General features: G+C 39.1%; 1 protein-coding gene across 8 annotated transcripts in view; it reads left to right on the forward strand.

The window, feature by feature from the left end:
- Positions 1-23,554, forward strand: part of stag2b (STAG2 cohesin complex component b) — a 165,706-nt gene that overhangs the window by 139,551 nt on the left and 2,601 nt on the right. For 6 of the 8 annotated variants that reach the window (XM_059976954.1, XM_059976953.1, XM_059976957.1 and 3 more), the window contains 9 exons: positions 2,485-2,624; positions 3,071-3,172; positions 4,045-4,193; positions 7,032-7,160; positions 7,314-7,516; positions 14,789-14,972; positions 19,730-19,837; positions 22,016-22,142; positions 22,224-22,301. In XM_059976954.1, the coding sequence (XP_059832937.1) occupies positions 2,485-2,624; positions 3,071-3,172; positions 4,045-4,193; positions 7,032-7,160; positions 7,314-7,516; positions 14,789-14,972; positions 19,730-19,837; positions 22,016-22,142; positions 22,224-22,301 (1,220 nt within the window). The remainder of the gene's footprint in view (positions 1-2,484; positions 2,625-3,070; positions 3,173-4,044; positions 4,194-7,031; positions 7,161-7,313; positions 7,517-14,788; positions 14,973-19,729; positions 19,838-22,015; positions 22,143-22,223; positions 22,302-23,554) is intronic. The other 2 variants (XM_059976951.1, XM_059976952.1) reach the window with 2 other exon arrangements.

Consider the following 23,554-nt stretch of genomic DNA (forward strand, 5'->3'; position numbering starts at 1 on the left):
GGCGAAGCTAAATCAGATGTACCGGTACTACAATGGAGTAAAAGGAATTACAGAGGCATGGGAGAGGAGCTGGCCAAAGTTGATTGGAAGGGGATACTCTCAGAGCAGCAATGGCTGGAGTTGGGAGCAATTCAGAAGGCACAGGATAGATACCTAAGCAATATGAGTGCTCAGCTATTTTCCTTGGTTAAAAGTAGTAAAGTCTAATTCAGAGTTCCAGAGGAAGAATGCCAACCAAGGTTCCAGCTTCTGATCACAATCGAGTAATGTCTGTTAGAAGGTGTCAGTGAAAATTGGGGTCAGTTTTTGCATCACACAGATAAACTTCCAAAATTGAAAGATTACTGATGTAAAGTTAGCCAGTTTTGCTTTGTAGATTCTGCCTGAACTTTTTTTTGGTATTTTCAGCAATTTTACTTTCCATTCTGCTCAAAAACCCATTTTTGTATATATACATGATGAACATCTGGGTAAAGTTAACATTTCAGAGCAAATTGCATGTGGGCTTTGATTAGAAGGATGAGGGTTGTGGAAGAAAAATGATAAAAGCTTTTTGGGGAGAATAATCTAGATCACATTTGACATCAGGGGAAACAGCATAAGAAGTTGAAGGGCCAGAATTTGGGAGCAGGTAAAAACAGTTAACATAAGATCAAGAAGGAATTCATTGGAAGAAGGTAAATGGGATAACTTGATTTTGTGGATACCTAATTATAGTTGTAGTGTTCACTCATGATCTTGCTTCTGACTGTCCATCACTTTGAACAACTTTTCATTGTGTACCCAAAGTGTAGACTTACAGGCTGCCTCTCAATTACTAATGGAACTACCAACCATATTGCTGCTTCTACTACTGCATTCAGCTCTACAAGAAATGCCACTTCTCATGCAAGCTCTTCATTTTGACTTGCTCACGTTGTAAATTTGCTCCCTTTGCTATCTTGCCACTTGTTCCATTTTTTTCCAACAGTTTTAAGTTGTCTCTTTATATTTTTAATGCCTTAAATGTCAACTCCTCACCTACTCCACGCCATAGATTGGTCCACCTTCTCCCAAAGCATGGCTGTGACATATGTGCACTTGTGCCAATTTGATTGTGGTAAGCATGAGCTCTAAAATCCACCTGGGTGAACATGACAGATTTTGTTTCATACCGTTATTGAATGTCAGTTTAAAAAGAGTGTTCTGTAAATACTTGCTGTTGTACATTTGAGTGGAATTTGGGGTGGAGAGAGCAAAGGGATGCTTGTTCTTTATCCTGATGATGGATGTAAGTCACTGGTGACTGAAATGTATCAGGGAAGTGAGCAACATGTACCAGACAAGTGGTGATATTACTGAGCAGGATATATATTCTTGTTCGTAAGTGACTTGATGTCTGCAAGCACAGATGAACAGCTTGCGGCTTTGGTAGGATATTTTAAACATAAAACATTGAATAGTACAGCACATTACAGGCCCTTCGGCCCACAGTGTTGTGCCGACCCTCAAACCCTGCCCCCCCAATATAACCCCCCCCCCCCACACACACACACCTTAAATTCCTCCATATACTTGTCTAGTAGTCTCTTAAACTTCACTAGTGTATCTGCCTCCACCACTGACTCAGGCAGTGCGTTCCAGACACCAACCACTGTCTGAGTGAAAAACCTTCCTCTGATATCCCCCTTGAACTTCCCTCCCCTTAAAGCCATGTCCTCTTGTACTGAGTAGTGGTGCCCTGGGGAAGAGGCGCTGGCTGTCCACTTTGTCTGTTCCTCTTAATATCTTGTACACCTCTATCATATCTCCTCTCATCCTCCTCTCCAAAGAGCAAAGCCCTAGCTCCCTTAATCTCTGATCATAATCCATACTCTCTATACCAGGCAGCATCCTGGTAAATCTCCTCTGTACCCTTTCCAATGCTTCCACATCGTTCCTATAGTGAGGCGACCAGAACTGGACACAGTACTCCAAGTGTGGCCTAACCAGAGTTTTATAGAACTGCATCATTACATCACGTCTCTTAAACTCTATCCCTCATCTTATGAAAGCTAACAAGCCCATAAGCTTTCTTAACTACCCTATCTACCTGTGAGGCAACTTTCAGGAATCTGTGGACGTGTACCCCCCCGATCCCTCTGCTCCTCCACACTACCAAGTATCCTGCCATTTACTTTGTACTCTGCCTTGGAATTTGTCCTTCCAAAGTGTACCACCTCACACTTCTCTGGGTTGAACTCCATCTGCCACTTCTCAGCCCACTTCTGCATCCAATCAGTGTCTCTTTGCAATCTTCGACAATCTTCTACACTATCTACACCACCACCAACCTTTGTGTCGTCTGCAAACTTGATGAGTTTTACTGTAGTACTGGATTATTAGCAACAGTATTTGGAGACTCACCTTCCCTTCTAGGATATTTGAACACAATCAATAAAAGTTAACAATTTTTGACTTCCAATTTCTTCACTGCTAATCTTTGCTTATTAATCTATTTTGCAGATGGACATCAAGATGATGAAGCTGGTAAAATTGAAGCTTTACATAAAAGGAGAAACCTCCTTGCAGCTTTCTGTAAATTAATTGTATATAATGTGGTGGACATGAATACAGCTGCAGATATTTTTAAGCAGTACATGAAGGTAAATATTTTCAACGTCATTTTCTGAAATTGAACTAATGTGAAACGTTGCATGCAACTTAGTGCTAACACTTCAAAGGAAAGTGAAAACTTTAATTTTGATGTAGTAAGGAAATTCAGGATGGTGCAAGTATTTGCTTTTGGCGGAAGTCAGTAGAGTTACATACTAAGAAGTATCACGCTTGAAACATCACATGGAGTATCTGGGTTCTAACTGTTTAATATAATCCTGCATTGGTTTATTAGTAAGGATATTTTATTGCTATTTGCTCTTTGTTAACATTTCTTGCAGAATAATAAATGCCTACAAAAATAGGCATTTGTAATATTGTTAGGTCCTATTCAGTGAATATTTGTTAGAATTTGTAAATTCTATATAAACTGCACAATACTTTATTATTGTCCAATAATGAATACATAATATTTCCTAAAATCATTTTCCTTTAGTATTACAATGATTATGGTGATATCATCAAAGAAACTATGAGCAAGTGCAGACAAACTGACAAAATTCAGTGTGCAAAGACCCTTATACTTAGCCTACAGCAGGTAAGAGTTTACATCTCATTAGAAAGTTATCAAATTGAAGTATAAGAATAAAAAAAATAAATGCACTCAGTATTGGAAAAGGTAGTATTTTTGCTTTATCTGTAGTTTGAATGTTGACTCTGAAGAATAACACTAAGTGGTGAAGGAGTTTTCCCGAATGCATTTTTGATATTTGCCCATGTAAAGAAAGAGAAATGGCACAGAAATGGACCAATTCCTGTAAAATCCCTGGATTCTACCACTCATTTGCACACCTGGGGCAATTTAGACTTAATTAATTTACATGCTTAGGATCTCAGAGGACACGGAAATCTTAAAGGAAACCCCCATGGCCATGGTTGCAAATTCCATCCAGTTGGCACCTGAAATCACATTCAACCTGTTCTTCAACGCTGTGAGGCAGTGTTTTTACTAGCTGTGTCCGTGAATGATTTTGTGTATGTTTCATTATTTTGCATATGTTCTGTTATTTAATGAGGAGTAACATTGTAAAAAAAAATTAAGGACTTCTGTGGAAACATAAATTGTGTATTTGTATATTACCTGTATGTCTACATTTTCCTGGTTTTTAGTGCAACTGCTATTTCAAAATCTTATTCGTGTTTGCATTTCCATTTTAAATTGTCTAAAAATATCCATGTTGATGGATTATATTTTGCATGCACTTTTCTAGCCAGAACAAGCAAAGTGTAGGGAGTAAGTTGGATAAATTGTAATTTTTGGGTAGAATGAATTGCTTTGTTCAGGAATAGAACTTGTAATCTCATTATTGGTTCTGTTTTACAACATAATACATCCTTTCAGAATTGTTATACTATTCCTTTGTAAAGTTCTGTTTTTACCCATGATTTTTAAAAAAAAATTACTTACAGTTGTTTGGTGAATTGGATCAGGACGTTGGACTCAATTTTGATCGAACAAGTCCTGGTTTTAGTGGTGTTAAGGAACTTGCTCGTCGTTTCTCACTAACATTTGGGTTGGATCAGCTGAAAACCAGAGAAGCTGTAGCAATGCTGCACAAGTAAGTTTTTATTGTGATTGAAATTACATTTCCTTTCTAGAGAGCTTGGTTACTGGAGTTATGGATGAAATTAACAAAATGCATGAGAACTAGGAAACAACAGGGTTTTGTATTATGTTGCACCATATTAAAATTCTTAGGTAAAACATAGGAGTTTGCATTCTAAGTTATACCAAGGGCCTTAGAGATTTTATTGCACCTGAAAGGATGTGCTCGAGTGCTGTAGGGTAGTAGCATTTTTGGTCTTTGCCTATCACATCAAAATTCAGTTGCAGCCCAGTTATTCCATATGTTTATACTAAGGGTGTAGAAATATTATTGTCACATATACTGAGATGTAGTGAAAAGATGCATATGTTCATTGTGAATAATATAAAACAATACCAGAATGCAGAATGAATTATGACAACTACAGAGTTCAAAATTCAAAGTAAGTGTATTATAAAAGAACATATGTCACTGTATACTACCCTGAGATTCATTTTCTCATGAGCATCACAGTATATATAATGTGTTACGAACCCCGTAACTGGGTGTCTTACCAGCAAAGATAGAAGTGTCCGTTGGAGTCTGGTGATACTATTTTCAACAGTATTTATTAGTAAAAATACACAAAAATAATATCAATGCAAATATACAGATAATATACGTCATCAATACTAAACCTAAAAGTGCGGGTATAATAATAATCAATAAGAATTGAGCTCTATCGTTGTCTAGAGGATAATGAGTTGTCAGATGGAAATATAAAGTTCAATTCAGTTCATGCAGGCTGCAGTAGTTGTTGGTTGTGGTGTTTCAATTGTTGGAGAGAGAGAGAATGTGCAAACAATAACAGCTATTATCTTGCCAACCTTCACGATTTTTTTGATCCGTCGGTGCGTCGTTGTTGTGGCTATTCACATATGACCCCTCTGTCCTTTAGCTAGACTGTTCTTCCGTGGTGGACTCGTCACCCAGGCAAGGGTGGACACACACACAAGCCCCCACCTGTCTCGTGGGGGTTCTGACGCTCACTAGCGTTTCTCCTGGTGCGTCTGAGGGGTGTTCTCCAGACCTTACTTTTATCCCCACTCACGGGGTCTCAGGTGTCAATCAGGTTGAGATGATGTAACCCATCAAACCCAGCCCACTCTGGTTGCCCCCTGAGGGGTTTCAATGAATAGAACAGTACCAAGTACACAATCCTTCTCCAAAAGACAATAGCAGTAATCAATGGTTCCGTTCCACTTTTGTTAGTAGGAGACATCCCACTTTGTGTATCTCTGAGCTGTCTCTCTCTCTCTCTCTCTCTCTCTCTCCCTCTCCCTCTCCCTCTCCCTCTCCCTCTCCCTCTCCCTCTCCCTCTCCCTCTCCCTCTCCCTCTCCCTCTCCCTCTCCCTCTCCCTCTCCCTCTCCCTCTCCCTCTCCCTCTCCCTCTCCCTCTCCCTCTCCCTCTCTCCCTCACCCTCTCCCCTTCTCCCTCTCCCCTTCCCCCTCCCCCTCCCCCTCCCCCTCCCCCTCCCCCTCCCCCTCTCCCCCCTCTCCCCCTCTCCCCCCTCTCCCCCCTCTCCCCCTCTCCCCCTCTCCACCTCTCCCCCTCTCATTAATTTTCATAAGCTCTTATCAATAATGACTGCCCTGGCAGCTGTCCTGTGTCTCTCTCACTTCCTTGATAACAGCATCGGAATAGTGGTGATTTGCGATTCTCCAAGTGGGGGGCGTTGGCGATTCTGTACCCTTCTGCCCACCAGAGTTGTTCATCATTCATAACAAATGGAGCACGATAAAATCAATGAAAAACCGCACATGGCAAAGACAAACAACCAGCCGATGTAGAAAAGACGACAAACTGCAATGACAAAAGAAAATCAATAATATTAACTAAATAAGCAATAAATATTCAGAACATGAGTTGTAAATTCCTTAAAGGTAAATGCATAGGTTGTGGAATCTTCGGTGTTGGGGTGAGCGAAATTATTCCCTCTGGTTCAAGAGTCTGATGGTTGAGGGTATAATAACGTGTTCCTGTTTAGATGGTGTGGGACATGGGGCTTCTGTACCTCCTTCCTGATAGCAGCATTGAGAAGAGATAAAGGCCTAGATGGTAATGGACCTTGATGATGGATGCTGCTTTCAATGAATAGTGAAAATACTCTCCGCCGTGGATCTACAAAAGTTTGTCAGAGTTTTAGATGGCATACCAAATCTTTGTAAACTTCTATGAAAGTAGAAGCATGCTGGACTCAGGACAGATCCTCTGAAATGATATTGCCGAGGAATCTAAAGTTGCTGGGTCTTTCCACCTCCAATTCCCTGATGAGAACTGGCTCATTGTCCTCTGGTTTCTTCCTCTAGTCAATAATCCTGTTGTCAATAAAAAGTGTAGTGCACATAAACAATAATATGCAACAACATAAGGTAGATTGTGAAGTCAGGTCTACATCATATTATACTAGGGAACCATTCAGTAGTCTAATAACAGTGAGGTAGAAGTAAAGCACCTGGCTGCATGTTTCTCAATGAAAGAAAGAAGATGTCCTATACTCACTAGATCTGGTAATTCTGTGGAAAAAGAAACAAGTTTCAGGCAGGAGATTCTTCAGTTTAATTTCACAATCATTGTTTCAGATTGATGACCCTTCTTCACAACCTGTGTGTATATCTAAATTTTAAAGCGGTTAAAGATAATTGTTGAGATTTTGTTGTAATTTTTTTTACTGCTGTAAGTTAAGGACTTCCAGTTTTTCAAGCTCATTACTTAACCTTTCATCACATTTGTCATCTATTTGGGATATGATACTTTGGGAGTGCTTTGGTTATTTATTTACTTAGAACTGTTTGTCATTGACTTTGCAGAGATGGTATTGACTTTGCATTCAAAGAGCCCAATGTAAATGGAGAAGGTTATCCTGCTGCGAATTTAGCTTTCCTGGATATCCTTAGTGAGTTCTCTTCTAAGCTCCTCAGACAGGACAAGAGAACACTGTAAGTACAGTACCTAGATGTTTTAAAATAGTACTAACTGAATAACATGCTATAAAATTAAGTGTAGGTTTTTTTTAACTATGATTAACTTTAGTTATTATGCAATGTAGTGTACCTGTTCCACTTACCTATTGATTTTTTTTCTGATTTCAGCTACCTTTACTTGGAAAAGTTTATGAGTGACCAAATAACGTTGCAAAGGGAAGATGTGTGGCTTCCTCTGATATCTTACAGAAACTCTTTATTGACTGGTGATGATGATACAATGTCTGTTGTCAGTGGAATTAGCAGCAAAGGTTCCTCTGTGAGAAGCAAGAAAACAAAACCAGCAACAGGAAAACGAAAATTACCTGAAGGTAATTAATTAGCAAGGCTATCCTTTAATCAACCTAGGGTTATCAATTTATCTATTTCATCATATGCAGTTAACGTAAAGGCAAATTAACATGTTAAACATGCATGTAAGCATTAAGAAAAATTTCAAATGAAAATTACAATTCAGTGTTCTGTCTGCTTTCACCATGATGGATGGTGTTATATTGCAAATTCCACAGACCACTGTCCCTCATCTTCCATTGTGCCTTCAGAATATTTTTCTGTATTCAGAAGGGTGCAAAACTTCAAATTTCCCTTCCCTACAGCTATGATGTTCGAGTGAATTTGTTCCAAGAACTACTTACATGGGCTGCTCCATATTTGGATTAGTTGTGTCATAGATTGGCATTACAGGCAATCATTGTGTTATGGCTGATTGGGTATTGCAAATTCATCCTTGGAGCATTTACAAATCACTACCCAAAAAAAAATTGAGATGGGGAACAAAATTCATTTTCACAGAATTTAAATAGGAAATGAATATAATAAATATTTTTTCAACTCTCTTGATGCAGGTTCAAATGATATGGCTTACTTTGTGGAAAATCATGATAGACACCATTCTTTAGGAATGCAAGCCTCACCCCACCCGGCTCCCTATAGGACAGGCTTTCCTGCAGTTGTTTTCCATGTCTTGTGATCTTTATTAACGACCTGGATTTTGGGAGTAGAAGGGTGGGTTGGCAAGTTTGCAGACGACACAAAGGTTGGTGGTGTTGTGGATAGTGTAAAGGATTGTCGAAGATTTGCAGAGAGACATTGATAGGATGCAGAAGTGGGCTGAGAAGTGCCAGATGGGGTTCAACCCAGAGAAGTGTCAGGTGGTACACTCTGGAAGGACAAACTACCAAGGCAGAGTACAAAGTAAATGGCAGGATATTTGGTAGTGTAGCGGAGCAGAGGGAACCAGGTTACATGTCCACAGATCCCTAGAAGTTGCCTCACAGGTAGATAGGGTAGTTAAGAAAGCTTATGAGGTGTTAGCTTTCGTAAGTCGAGGGATAGAGCTTAAGAGTCGCGAGGTAATGATGCAGCTCTATAAAACTCTGGTTAGGCCACATTTGGAGTACTGTGTCCAGTTTTTGTCGCCGCACTGTAGGAAGGATGTGGAAGTGTTGGAAAGGGTACAGAGGAGATTTACCAGGATGCTGCCTGGTTTAGAGAGTATGCATTATGATCAGAGATTAAGGGAGCTGGGGCTTTACTCTTTAGAGAGAAGGAGGATGAGAGGAGACAAGATATTAGGAGGAGTAGACAGAGCAGACAGCCGGCGCCTCTTCCCCAGGGCACCACTGCTCAATACAAGAGAACATGGCTTTAAGGTAAAGGGTGGGAAGATCAAGGGGGATATTAGAGGAAGGTTTTTTACTCAGAGAGTGGTTGGTGTGTGGGATGCATTGCCTGAGTCAGTGGTGGAGGCAGATACACTAGTGAAATTTAAGAGACTACTAGGCAGGTAGATGGAGGAATTTAAGGTGGGGGGATATATGGGAGGCAAGGTTTAAGTGTTGGCATAACATTGTGGGCCGAAAGGCCTGTACTGTGCTGTACTATTCTATGTTCTATGTCTCTCAAATTTTGAGTCTGAGGTTATACTAGAGCAGCCTGTGCCCAAATATGGGAGGATTGCTATAATATGTTTTAAAGGTGAATGTCATCAAAGTCACAGTTTCAACAGCATCATCTTAAGTAATTGAAATAATAGGAAATGAGCAGGAGGGAAGTGAACTAGTCTAATACACATGAAGATCAAAGAACACTTTGATAAAATCTGGAAAATGTACCATGGGTATTTTTTTGCCTCAAGTGTCTCACTTTGAAGCGCTGCTTCCAGGCATATCTCCAGCCATCTTAGTCCAAATGCTACACACATTTGAATACAGCACCTTCAATCCTGCATTCTTTACACTTTTGAATTTTGCCTCTGGTACAATTTAACTCTTGGCTCTGACTGCATTTGTACCCAATCCTCAGTCATTGACTTGTCCTTCCTTACATTTGTGTTACACCCATCATCTACTTGTAAACCTACTGGCTCATCCTCAGTTCTATCATACTGGTTCCCATCCCTCTGCCATATTAGTTTAAACCACTGCCAACAACTCCAATAAACCTGCCCACAAGAATATTGGTCCCCCTTGAGGGGATTCTGGAGGAAAATATGCAGTCACAAAGAATGTACAAAGACCTTCTGGCCAGTGGTGGGAATTGAACCCTGATCACAATATTGGTGCTGTAAAGCGTTATGCTAACCGCTACGCTGCTGCATTATCCAATGGGTTGTGAAAAATCCCAGTGAAGTGCTGTAGAGAGAGTGAGAGTGAAAGAGATGGGGAAGGAAGGTAGAGGTAAAGAGCTGATGCAGTGAAGACCCAAGCTGTCCTATCCTCAAGGTTAGATCAAACACCCAGAATGAGTGGAACCAACGGCTCAGAGTGATATGCTTCATTCTCTCTCACTATCGGCTCCAGCCAGCATAATTAATAAATTTCTCCAGTATTATACTTGTGAAAATGCACTTCAACTCAAGTCAGGTCAATTTTATTGTCATTTCGACCATAAACTGCTGGTCCAGTACACAGTAAAAACGAAACAATGTTCCTCCAGGACCCTGGTACTACATGAAACACAAAACTACACTTCTGTCCCCTATGTCTGCGAATACACAGTCATCTGGATCCAATCTGGTGGTGACTTGCATTTACCTCAGTTTTTGGTCACTGGTATCTGGAGCAAGGTGTAAGCAAAGGGATAATGAAACCTGGAATCAACTCTTCAGGCTCTCCTTTCAGTTTTTTGGGCTTCAAGAAAAAAACTTATTCACATGTAAACTCAAAAATGAATTTGTCAACCTGTTCATAATGGACCACAATGAAAGATGGATGAAATTAATGAAGTATATATTGGAATGGTGCAGTGATCGTAGAACCAGAGCAGGTTACTTTTTTAGAAATTAAAACAAAATACATAGTGCCCAATAAATTGTTCTGGCCATGAGGTAAAATGCAACATCTACCACCAAAACAATATTTTTTCATAAAATGTCATCTAGCTATTAACCTGTATTGTCCTCTCACCACTCCATACTTTTGTCATCTTTTTACCAAAATATGAAGATGTGAAAGGTTTTGTACCCCTTAAATAAATTTCAAAATTTGCACCCTGCATTCCTTCTGACAATTTATCAGTTATCTTACTAAACTTCAGCTGCTTTCCAGCTTATTTAAAACCTAAGAATTCTTATGATTTCAATATTTCAATGTTGTCATCAGAGCTTCCAATTGGAACCTTTATGAAATATACTGTAACTTTTACTATTGATGCTTCAGCTGTGGCCTACTGCACAATATGCTTTTTTCAGTTTGAAGCGTTGTTTTTGCTCAAGTCTTATTGAGTCTTCAATGGACTACCTTGTTCTAATTATTTCCTTTATTCATCATCTTTAAACATATTTCACATTTCCTGCATGGTTTTAATCGTCTCCTGTTGACCTTATTTCCTTCTAAGTATCTACTTTCCTTTTATTACTACTACCATTCCTTACTTATTATTCTATCACCCATTTTAGCATCTTTTTTATGTTTTCTATTACACATTTACTGTGATAATACATTATTTTACATTTAAAGAAGCTTCATGAACAATCTGGAAGTGTGTAGTGTAAGTTTGCTGATGACACTACATTGAGTGGAAAAGCAAATTATGCAGAAGATATGGAGAGTCTGAAGAGAAATAATAGTTTTAAGTGAACGGGCAACGGTCTGGTAGATGGTGTGTAATATTGATAAATGCGAGGTCATCCACTTTGGAAGGAAAAATGGAAGATCAGATTATTATTTAAATGGTAAAAAATTGCAGGATGCTGTGCAGAGGGACTTGGGAGTGCTGCTGCATGAATCACAAAAGGTTGGTTTACAGGTGTAGCAGGCTATCAAGAACGCAAATGGAATATTGGCCTTCATTGCTAGAGGGATTGAAGTTGAGAGCAGGGAAGTTATGCTGCAGATGTTCTAGTGAGGCTGCATCTGGAGTAATGCATGCAGTTCTGATCTACTTACTTGACTAATTGAAAGAGATAGTAAGATATTTCAAATCTCTTCTTTCAGTTAGTCCTGACGAAGGGTTTTGGCCCAAAATGTCGACTGTACTTCTTCCTATAGATGCTGCCTGCCCTGCTGCGTTCCACCAGCATTTTGTGTATGTAGATTGAAGAGAGATTGAGTGGCCTGGGACTGTACTCACTAGAATTCAGAAAAATAAGAGGAAATCTTTAGAAACATTTAAAATTATGAAAGGGAGAGATAAGATAGAGGCAGAAAGTTGTTTCTGCTGGTAGATGAGACTAAAACTAGGGAATATAGCCTCAAGATTCAGGGGAGTGGATTTCTGTTGGAGAGGAGGAACTGCCTTTCTCAGAGAGTGGTAACTCTGTGGAATTCTCTGCCCAATGAAGCAGTGGAGGCTACCACAGTAAATATATTTAAGACGAGGTTGGATAGATTTTTGCATAGTTGGGGAATTAAGGGTTATGGAAAAAAGGCAGGTAGGCAGAGATGAGTCCACCTCATCTCATGAGCCAGATTAGCCATGATCTTATTGAATGGTAGAGCAGGCTCAATGGGCCAGATGCCTACTCCTGTTTCTTCTTATGTTCATTAATGGAACTTAAGAATCTTCTATTAAATTTGCATTTCATATAACAGTGATAAAAATGCCAATGAGGTTGTTCCAACAAAATTCTGTGATAAGGCAAATATGACATAGAGGTGAGGTGATTGTTCTTAATTGCAACATGTAATGTGTTTTACAAAGTAGTTTTATCTTTAAAGAGGAAACATGATTGGTGCAAAGAAAAGCAGGTTTCTTACAGTGAGGGGAGGAAATGGTATCAAATAGGAAAACAAAAAGTTACTGATTATACTTTAACTGCAAAGTAAGTTTTTGTTAGGAAAACATTGTCCTGGGCTTCTGAAAACTTTTTTTTTGAATTCAGAATTCCTGCCATTTACCTATTTAATATCTCAACATCCTTAGCAGGAAATGGTTGATGTTTCCTTTATTGCTTGATACTTGCGGGATACCATCATATATCGTCACCTCCATTGTTCATTTGTCCACCTGTTCACTGTGAACTATAATTTTAAAACTCTGGCAATGGTGCAAAATATGCACTTTTTGATATCATAAATATGAAAATGTTATATCCTTGACTGTGTGCAGATTGTGGCAATAGCCAGACTGCTTTCCAGAACCTTAGGTGTGCTCAGTTTTAAATCAGTTTGGAGAATCACAGGAATGTCACTGCATAGATCACCATTTTTGCCCATTAGTTCCATACTGGCACTGCAAGAGAAATCCAGCTAGTCCTATCCCCTCATCCTCTCAATGTATCTTTGTTTATTCAACTTCCCTTTGTATATCACTTGCTGTATGAATATTCGCTCAATGGTCACTTTATTAATTTTCCATTGTATCATTTCTAATTCTTTTTCCAATCACATCTTATTCTTCAGCGTCTACTGCAGGGAATAATTTCTTTCTATCTGTCCGGATTCTTTGATTTTCAAGGGCTTTATCAAATACCTCTCAACTACCACTATTCTAAGAGGAACAATACAAACATCTGCATTCCAACATGTTAGTAATTTCTTGTTCCAAGAGTAATTTCTATACTTTTTCTTAAGCCTTCTCATATTTTCTGTAGTGTCTAGCTAAATCAGTTTTTATAACAGTTCTTCCTTGTTTTTTTCTCTCTTTGTATAGGCAGAACCTTGCATGCCTTTTTAACCACTTTCTTAACAGTTCTTGCTATTTCAATGATTTATGTCATCTTTCCCGTGTCTCAAACTTTCTCAGCATCTTTTATTTAGGCAGATTTGGTCAGGAATCTCAAACCTGTTTATTATACAAGTCTGCATTATTGCCATAACTTTCTTTTGGCCAATTGCATATGCAGTTCTCCAAACATGTATATGAACATTCATTCTATATTAACTTTAATCTTTTTGTATTCTCTCTATTCCCACCTGAAGCCTGATTTCTAATTCTTGTTATCTCTCCTAATCCTTTGTATATATTTTTTTTTATTTTCAATACTTTATCGAGACACCCATTTTCTCAGATCCTTTCTAGTACATCAACCCATGAAGACATTGGTCACAGCTCCATTGAATTGTAATCCATCATATCAGCACTGGTTTCTCCACAAATGCCCCTGGAATCTAAAGGCCAATATGCTCCTATTCTCCATACTCAGCAGCTCATGTCCCAGGGATTAATTTTGGAAATTATTTCCTTTTGATTCCCTGCTTTCATTCTCTCCTTACTCAAAACGTCTCTTTATCCAGCTAAGTCATTACTGATAGATTGTATTATTAGTTTGTTCCCATTATTTTCTCACTGATTGATTTTACCGAAAACCAGAGAAGGAATACACTCTGCAGGACTTATGGCAATTGTGAAAACATCTGTCTGTCCCACAAAAGATGGAATGACCTTTGACCATTTCATTTCTTAGCTTCATTTGTTCCCATATTCTGAAGGAAAATATTCCAGTCCTATTGAAAATTTTTAACAACTTTAATCAGATTCCTGAATCTCAAAAGTAGCTAACTCCAACATAACTCCCAATAAAAATAATGATGATGCTACTTCTGGACAGCCCAGTATATAGTATAGTCTTACTTTCTCAGTGTGTTGGAGGAAAAAAAGCATGTTTTTTTTATCATATTAGGATTGTATTTCTTATTATAGATATCAGCATCCTTTATTTGTTTCATCCAATTCCTGTTCAGATCCTTCCATCTATATAGTTATGTAGCCAACCGTAATCCATTTCTTCAGAGGGCTCAATCTCAAACAGAAGCACAGTTCACTTGTTAAACAGCTTTTTTATTGTAATGTGCTCTTATTTTAGGGTGTATTTAAACCTAAAATTGACTCCACACTGAAATGCCTAATGATCATATAAATCTTCACAATGTAACCAAGAGCTTCATGATCATACAATTATCAGTCTCTCAATATTAGCAAGGTATTGCCTTTATGCTTCTTCTAGAAAAAATTCAGTCTTGTGCAACTCTTTACCAACTGCTTTTATAGTAACATTAACCGAAAATAGATGTTCATCTGCTTAATACAGTGTCTTTTGAAAGTGACTGAAAGAATAGAAGTATCTTTCATTACCATTAGTTAAGAAGAAAAGTTTGTGATTCTTTTGGGATTCTAATATGTATTCTGTTCAAATGGCATAGCAGAAGAAAGCAATGATGGATCATGGATCAATAGAGAACATAGTTTGCAATCGCCAATTATGACACAAACCCCGCAGTTGACGTCCACTGTTATGAGAGAGCCAAAGAGGCTGCGGCCTGAAGAAGAAAGTTACATGGGGGTGTACCAAATGCCACATCATCATCAGCCTCCTGTGGACTACAAGTATGTTTTCAGTGGTTTTGTTATGTATAAATATAACTCCTTAACTCTTTAATTACTTGTTTATATTAGTTAATGAAAGCCTGTGGTCATGCATTGATTTGACTTTCAAATCCCAATAGTAAAATTAATCTGAATTCATCTATGCACAATCCTTAGACATATTTTATATTTCCAACTGTTACAAAGGCAGTTTAATTTTTGGGTTATTAAGAAAAACAAAGTATCAGAGAAAGCAAATGAGATCTCTACCTTGCATGTCATCATGTTCTGCTCAGCCCTATGTGAGCCCATCACTTGAATTTTTTTTAATGGACTATTGAATGCATGATGTTCTTGATCAGACAGGTATAAGATGTGTCTGAAAATGACTAAGGAATGAAAAGCAAATTCTAATTTAAGTTCCATTTAAAATATGCCTTGAAACAGTTGTATTTTGCATTCAGCATATGCCTGTGATTTTGTAGCTGAAATCAACACCTGGCATGCAAGATCAAACCTAAATGAATAACTGATATGCAGTAGTGAACTTAATATGAGATTTGCATCTAATAGGCATGATTTCATTACCTTTAATTCAGAAGTAAATGGTACTAAATTGGTAATCTTTTTTTAAGCTCTCTATGTGGCTCATTAGGAAAAGGAAACTTGTAATGTTATAACAATGATAGGGAGCAGGAATGCATTTTCCTTGTCTGGCTTTGGGATACTGGAGACTTTTCTGTGCCTAAGTTGTACACAAAATAAGAGTGTATGATATTTATATGAATATGTTCCATTTTCTCACTCCGAAATAACCCAGTTCAGTTTGTCTCCTTTTTTTCTCTCTGTTTCAAATAGGTGTTTAAACAAAGGGAATAGGCAGTCATTTTTAACATGTTTTACTATTCATTTAGGTTAAAGCTGACTTGTATATCAAAACCATTTCCCTATTGCTCTATTCTTTGACATCTAACCCAAATTAGATCTTGAACATTTTAACTGACTTAACAATCATATTCTTAGTTCTGAATATTCACTAAATGTGGTTTAAAGAACATGTTTCCTGATTTTACTTGTAAATGGTCAAATTTATTTCTGTTGGTTATTTCTACCTAAGTATGTTTATTTTCTTCCCCTAATGGCTGGATGGCAAAGTGAGTTGCAGAAGATTGCAGAGATATTTTGGGGGTTATAGATCTGTTAGGTAAATAGGAAGGAATGTAATGTAGGAAAATGTAAGGTCATTGACATTGGTGGGAAAAGAGGGATGGAATATTTTTCAAATGATGGATTGGAAGTGTTGGTGAGAAAGGATCTAGTACTTTCCTGGTGTATACAACAAATAATTTCTTTTTCGGCTTCCAGCCATGTGTAGATATCATTTTAACAGATGTTTTGATGACAAACTCTGCCATCTTTATCAGGGATGATGGCTGGGTATGTCTAATCCGGTGGTATTTATATACCCATCATCCATCTCTCCTGATTGGTTGGTCCTCATCCAATCAGGCTTCCAGTTGGCGGTAGCAGAACATTGACTACTGTGGCACGTCAATGGCTTTTCCGACCATCTAGTGAAGGAAGCCATTGAAATAAAACTAGAGGAAAAGTATTTTAACAAAAGACATTGGTCTCACTCTTGAGGAAGAACTGCAATTCGATTGTAAGCAAGGTGGGACAGCAGAAACCTGATTGGATGAGGACGAACCAGTCAGGAGGGATGGATAACAGGTATAAATACCATTAGACTAGACATAACCGAGGCATCATCCTTGATGAAGCTGGCAGAATTTGTCATTGAAGTGTTGGTTAAAGTGGATGCCTGTACCTCCCTGGAAGCCCAAGAAGAGTTACTTCGTAAAAGTGTTGGTGTTTGGCGGAACTCTATATATGAATGAGCTATTGCAAGCAATTTAAATAGCATCAAAGGCTTCACAATCCTTTGGGTAAGCCTTCTTAGCAGAAGCTTCAAATTATTGGCATTTTATCCCATAGTAAATGCCAGATAAATCAGGATTTCAGGTAAAGTGCTAAACTTGCCGAAGTTTTCCAAAGAAAATACACCCTGCTCCATTCCTCCAACTCCTTATCTATAATATTCTTAAAGTATTGCTGAAAAATATTTAACCATTTAAAAATTAACAGCTTACAGAGATGTTTTGTTTATTTGATCAACAGGTCAGGGTATTTTTAACTTAAGGGATACAGGGTTTTTTTTAAATAGGATATGATGGATAAGCAGGAATAGGGTACTAGGATGGCCAAAGAAGGAAGGATAAAGTGTAGATTACGGTATGTGTGTGTGTGAATGGGTGAAGGGATTTAGAATGTAAGTCTAACATCTGATCCACGCTCCGGAGCAGAAGGTGGCGGTAATGCACCATTAAGCTGGGTGCCAACCGCCGTAAAACAAAAAGAAGATGATCAAGTATTTAATTGCCCATTCCTAATTGTCCTTGAGAAGCTGATGGTGAGGTGCCATCTTGAACTGCTACAGGCCTTGATGCATGGGTTGTTAGGGACACTGTTCCAGCATTTTGGCTTAGTGACTCGAGTGAAATCAGGTTTGTGAGTTTAGTGAATGGGAACTGAACAGACTCAAGTTCCCAGTCAGTAGATTAATCATTTACAAGACAAGACAGATGCTAAACACTTAGTAAACCCTTCAAGCTAAACTTGGTTACAAGTACTTATCTAAACTGAGTGTCTGAAGTGGCAGGATGAAACAGGCATGAAACATGTACACACAGTGGCAAATATTTATCTAAAGTATACACCAGGCCCACTTTACTACAGCACATCCCCTCAGTTTACCACTTCCAAGACACCCTTGGCTACCTGGTCCATGGCAACCTAGAGACTGAAAAAAGAGTGCACAGTTTTTAAAGAGCAAACACGAGGAAATCTGCAGATGCTGGAAATTCAAACAACACACACAAAATACCGGCTGGGTAGCCTCCAACCTGATGGCATGAACATTGACTTCTCTAACTTCTGTTAATGCCCCTCCTCCCCTTCTTACCCCATCCCTGACATATCTAGTTGTTTGCCTGTTCTCCATCTCCCTCTGGTGCTTCCCCCCCCCCCCCCCCCACCTTTCTTTCTCCTGAGGCCTCCAGTCCCATGATCCTTTCCCTTCTCCAGCTCTGTATCACTTTCGCCAATCACCTTTCCAGCTCTTAGCTTCATCCCCACCCCTTCCGGTCTTCTCCTATCATTTCGCATTTCCCCTTCCCCCCCCCCCCACTACTTTCAAATCTCTTACTACCTTTCCTTTCAGTTAGTCCTGACGAATGGTCTTGGCCTGAAAAGTTGACAGCGTTTCTCCCTGTAGATGCTGCCTGGCCTGCTGTGTTCCACCAGCATTTTGTGTGTGCAGTTTTTGTTCGCTAGCTTTAAACTCTACCAGCGCAGTGAGTCATTAAATGGCAGGTAATGGGAGGGACTACAGCGCTCCTTAAACGGTCCAAGCCCTGGCTAGTATGGAGGAGTGGCTTTCAATGAGCAGGTGTGATTGACACTTGGAGGGATAAGGGTGGTCTCTATTCTCATAGTTCCAAGCCCTTTCTCCCAATGGCACCTCATCCCAGACTGTCCTTTTGTTCACTGGCCTGGTCACTGAAAGGGCCCAGCTCATTTGTGTTTACTTGTTCTTCAACTGAGGGTGGCTGCCTTCGTACCCTGTGTGCAATTTCTTCTCTTTCTCAGTCTGCCTTGCATTGAGTTTGTGGAATGAACAAGGGGTCAAACTTGATGTCCTTGCCTTAACTCAGACCCCTCCCATCTATTTTCCCAGTATCTTTCTGTTCTGATCTATATAACCATCTGTGTTTCTGTGTGTGTGAGAGTGCAAAGTCTGCCAAGTGTTTGTTAAATCTGTATCAGAATGGTGTTTTAGTTAATCCTATGCTTCACCGGACCAGACTTCATTTCAAAGAACCATTTCTGTTGTATTTTAATACATTATTCACAGCTTGCTGTCATGCTGTCTTGGTGTCCTTTGCATTCACAATTCTGTTACTTTTCATTTGAATGTACCTGTCATGTAAGTTGCTATGTCTAGTATGGTATTCAGTTTCTTGAGTGTTGAAGCTGCACAAGGAGAGGCAGTGGGCAGTTGCACTAGGTAATTGGAGGGTATTCTATCACACCCCTGGTTTGAGTCTTGTGGTTGGTGAGCAGGCTTTGGGGAATTGGGAATTGAGTTGCTCTGACAGTATTCTTGGCCTCTGACCTGATCTTGTAGCCACATTATATTTATGGCTACTCCTGTTTGGTAATTCCCAGGATATCAATAGTGGGGGTTTCAAAATGGTATGCCATTAAATGTCAGGGTAATAAACTGGATTTTCTCTTACTGTATATTGTCATTGTCACTGGTGCAGGCGCTCCCAACCTTTTTTATGCCATGCAGCTTTACCATTAACTGAGGGGTCTGTGAGCCGCATGTTTGGAACCCATGCTTTAGTGGTAAAAATGTTGACCTTTTAGTCAAGTACTTAGATATTGTCCAGATCTTGTGCTTTTGAGTTGTGGAGTGTTTCATTATCTGAGGAGTTGCAAGTGGTGCTGAACATTATACAGTCAAGTTTTTGGTTGATTTTTCTCAATTGATAATTTTTTTAAAAATTAGTCTCCATAAGAAATTTGAACAACATAAATGTAGCTTAAATTATGTTGTGTAGGATGTTCTGGAAGAACATACATTTAATCATGAAATAAAACAAATTCTGAATTCAGAATCAATTTGATAAATATTTCTTTTACCTTTTTTCCAGTAGTCAGATGTCCTGGTTGATTGCCCAGAGGCAACAAGAGGAAGCAAGGCAACAGGAACGGGCTGCGATGAATTATGTTAAATTAAGATCAAACCTGCAACATGCTATGTGAGTCTTTTAGACAACATTTCAATAAGATTTTGCATGATAATTCTTTTGAGCGAAGTCAGTAAACTGTCCCACCCATAGCCGGACTTTTTCCCTGAGGGTATGCTTTCTGGTTTGATTTATATTGATTTTCTTGTAGATTTAACATGTCACTTTCACTTAATTTGTTATTATTTACTTTTCATGTTTCTCTATATCCGAATCCAATAAAGAACTAACAAATAGGAACAGGAATAGGTCATCTGAGCTATCGAGCCTGCTCTCCCATTCAATAAGATCACGACTGATTTGGCTGTGAACTCGGCAACACCTACCTGAATTTTCCCCATAACCTTTAATTCTCCTGTTATGCAAAAACTCTTAATTCTATCTGAGTTGCTAACTGTTTACAGAATTTTCTGTTTTAATTTACAATTTCCAGCATTTGTATTTTTTTACTATGTTACAAATATTTTAATATGAAAAATTGAGGGGGGGAAGAGTCTTAAGAGTCTGGAGCAACTTGAAAGAGGAGAAGTAATATATTTAGAACAAACCATTGAAATATAAATATTTCAGTTCAGAATCAGTTTATTATCATTGACATGTGTCATCAGATTTGTTGCCTTTTAGCAACAGTAAAGTGCAAGACATAAAAAAAGTTATAATCTACAATAGAAATAAAATAAGTAAATAGTATGAAAGGAGAATAATGAGTTAATGTTCATTGCAAAATCTGATGGTGGAGGGAAGAAGCTGTTCCTAAAATCTTCAATGTGCATTTTCAGTCCTCTCTATTTTCTCCCAATTGGCAGTAATGAGAAGAGGGCATATTCATGATGGGGAGGATTCTTAGTGGGAGATAGCACCTCCTTGAAACATTACCTTTAAAAGATATCCTCAATGGTGCCAGTAATGTAGCTGGCTGCGATTATAACCTTCTGCAGCCTGTTTTGATCCTGTGCATTGAAGCCTCTATATCAGCAGTGATGCAATCCACTCAGAAGGCACTCCACAGTATATCTGTAGAAATTTGCTTGTCTTTGGTGATATACCAGATCTCCTAATGAAGTATAGGCACTGGAATGCCTTCTTAGTATGTTGGTCACTGGATAGATCTACAAAGATGTTGACATGTAAGAATTTGAAGCTGTTTACCCTTTCCATTACTAACCCCTTGATGAGGACTTATGTGTGTATGTTCTCCTGACTTTCTCCTCTTGAAGTCCACAGTAAATTCCTTGCTCTTATTAACACTGAGTGCAAGGTTATTATTGCAACACCCCCAACTAGCCGCTTTATCTCGTTCCTATACACCACCTGAGATTCTGCCAACAACAGAGGTGTTATTGGCAAATTTATAGATACTGTTTGAGCTGTGCCTAGCCACAGTCATGAGCATAGCGTGTAGAGCAGCAGGTTAAGCATGTATCCTTAAGTTGTGCCTATCTTGATTGTCAGTGAGATGTTATTACCAATCTGCACTGATTGTGGTCTCCCAATGGAGGCATCAAGGATCCAGTTGCAAAGGGAGGTATAAAGGCCCAGGTTTTGCAACTTTTTAATTAATACCATGGGGATGATGGTGTTGAATGCTGAGCTGCAATAATAAACAGTAGGAGTTTAATTCTAGGCATGACCAATTCAAATGTGCTGTGATACAGTAGATATGTGTCACAGGTGATAGTAGTTGAGCCAGCTCACCATGCTCTACTTGAGGTAATGATTGATGCCATTTTCAAGCAGTTGGGAATTTTTGACTGCAGTAGTGAGAGGTTGAAGATGTCCTTGAATATTCCAGCTGGTTGTCTGGTTATCAGTACCTTGCCAAGTATACCATTGGGGCTTTCACCCATTCTGAAGGTTGTTTTCTGATGCCAGCTTCAGATATTTGAGATCACAGAGTCACCATATGCTTGGGGGATTCATACAGGTGTAGTTTTATTCTTTCAAAGCATGCATAAAAGGTGCTGTGCTCCTCGGGGAGTGAGGCATCACAGCCATTTATGCTGTTCACCAGCAGCAAATGATAAACTGTTGATCGAAAACATATTATTTCAGTCTGATCTATTCCTAAGGCTCTTGATGTTTATTAGATAGTTGAGCTGCCTTTTTATCCAGACCGTTCTTTATACATGAGTCCGGATAATGGGAAATGGTGTAATCATTAGAGTATTTACAGATAATTTTTTTTCATAGTCGTCGTGGAACAGGATTGATGGAGGATGATGAAGAGCCAATTGTTGAAGATGTAATGATGTCATCTGAGGGTCGTATTGAAGATCTCAATGAAGGCATGGATTTTGACACCATCGACATTGATCTGGTAATAAGATACAGTGAGATAAGAGGGTTCAATTACTTAGAGACTTTATGCGGTATCTCATTGTAAATTCTTTCTTTTTAGCCACCATCCAAGAACAGACGTGAAAGAAATGAATTGAAACCAGATTTCTTTGATCCTGCCTCAATAATGGATGACTCGGTGAGTCTCAATTCAATGAGAAGACCTAACTAATAATTTGTATCACCCATGCTCACCCCATTTGCTGCCACCTTAGCAGGTTTAGTGTTTCTTTTGTCCTCACCTACCACCCCATGTGCCGACACATTCAACAATATTCTCCAAAACTTATGGCATCTAACCACTAAACACATCGTTTATCTCTCCTTCACTTTCCCTTTCTACAGGGAACACTCCCTCCATGATTCATGATTTCCTTGTCCATTCATCCCTCCTGCACATATCCCTGCAAGCAACAGAGATGCTACACCAGTCCATTTACCTTCTACCTTACTCCACTCGAAGCCCTCAAACTGTTCTTCCAGATGAGGCAACACTTCATCAGCGAATCTGTTGGGGTCATCTTTTGTATAGGGTGCTCGCTATGTGGCCTCTACATAAGTGAGACCCACGTAAATTTGGGAAACGCTTTGACAAGCACCTCCACTCCGCTGCCAAGAGTGGTGTTTCCCAGTAGCCAATCATTTTCATTTCTATCCCCTTTTCCATTCAGACACGTTGGTCCATGGCTGCCTCTTTTTCCACAATGAGGCCTCTCTCAGGGTGGAGGAGCAGCATATTCTGTCCAGATAGCCTCCATCCTGATAGCATGAACATCAATTTCTGCTTCCGCTAAAAAAAATCCTTCCCCTTTCACTCTTTTGTTCTCCTGTGATCTAATCTCCTCTTCTTTCAGATTCCTTCTCCAGCCCTTTACCTTTCCCACCCATCTGGCTTCACCTATCACCTTCTAGTAAGTTTCCTTCCACTCTCCCCCACCTTTTAGTTCTGGCATCTTCCTTCTTCCTTTCCAGTCCTGAAGAAGGGTCTCAGCCTGAAACATTGGCCATTTATTCATTTCCGTTGATGCTGCTTGACTTGAATTCCTCCAGCACTGCCTGACTTGAGTTCCCCAAGCACTGCCTGACCTGAGTTCCCCCAGCACTGCCTGACCTGAGTTCCCCCAGCACTGCCTGACCTGAGTTCCCCCAGCATTCTGTGTGTGTTGCTCTGGATTTCGCATCTACAGAATATCTTGTATTTATAATAATTTTGTATTGTAGTTCTTGTTCATTTCACTAATAGCAAAAGAGTACACTAATTTAAACTAGTCTAGTTTAGATATATTACTCAATTTTCAATGAAACTGTTATAATGCTGCAGTGAAAGTTTTTGGATAGCATGTTTTAAATTAGACTATCAGGGTATATCAGGGTAAAGATGCCATAATTGTA

Source organism: Hypanus sabinus, chromosome 8 (assembly GCF_030144855.1).
Source record: "Hypanus sabinus isolate sHypSab1 chromosome 8, sHypSab1.hap1, whole genome shotgun sequence".
Classification (NCBI taxonomy): domain Eukaryota; kingdom Metazoa; phylum Chordata; class Chondrichthyes; order Myliobatiformes; family Dasyatidae; genus Hypanus; species Hypanus sabinus.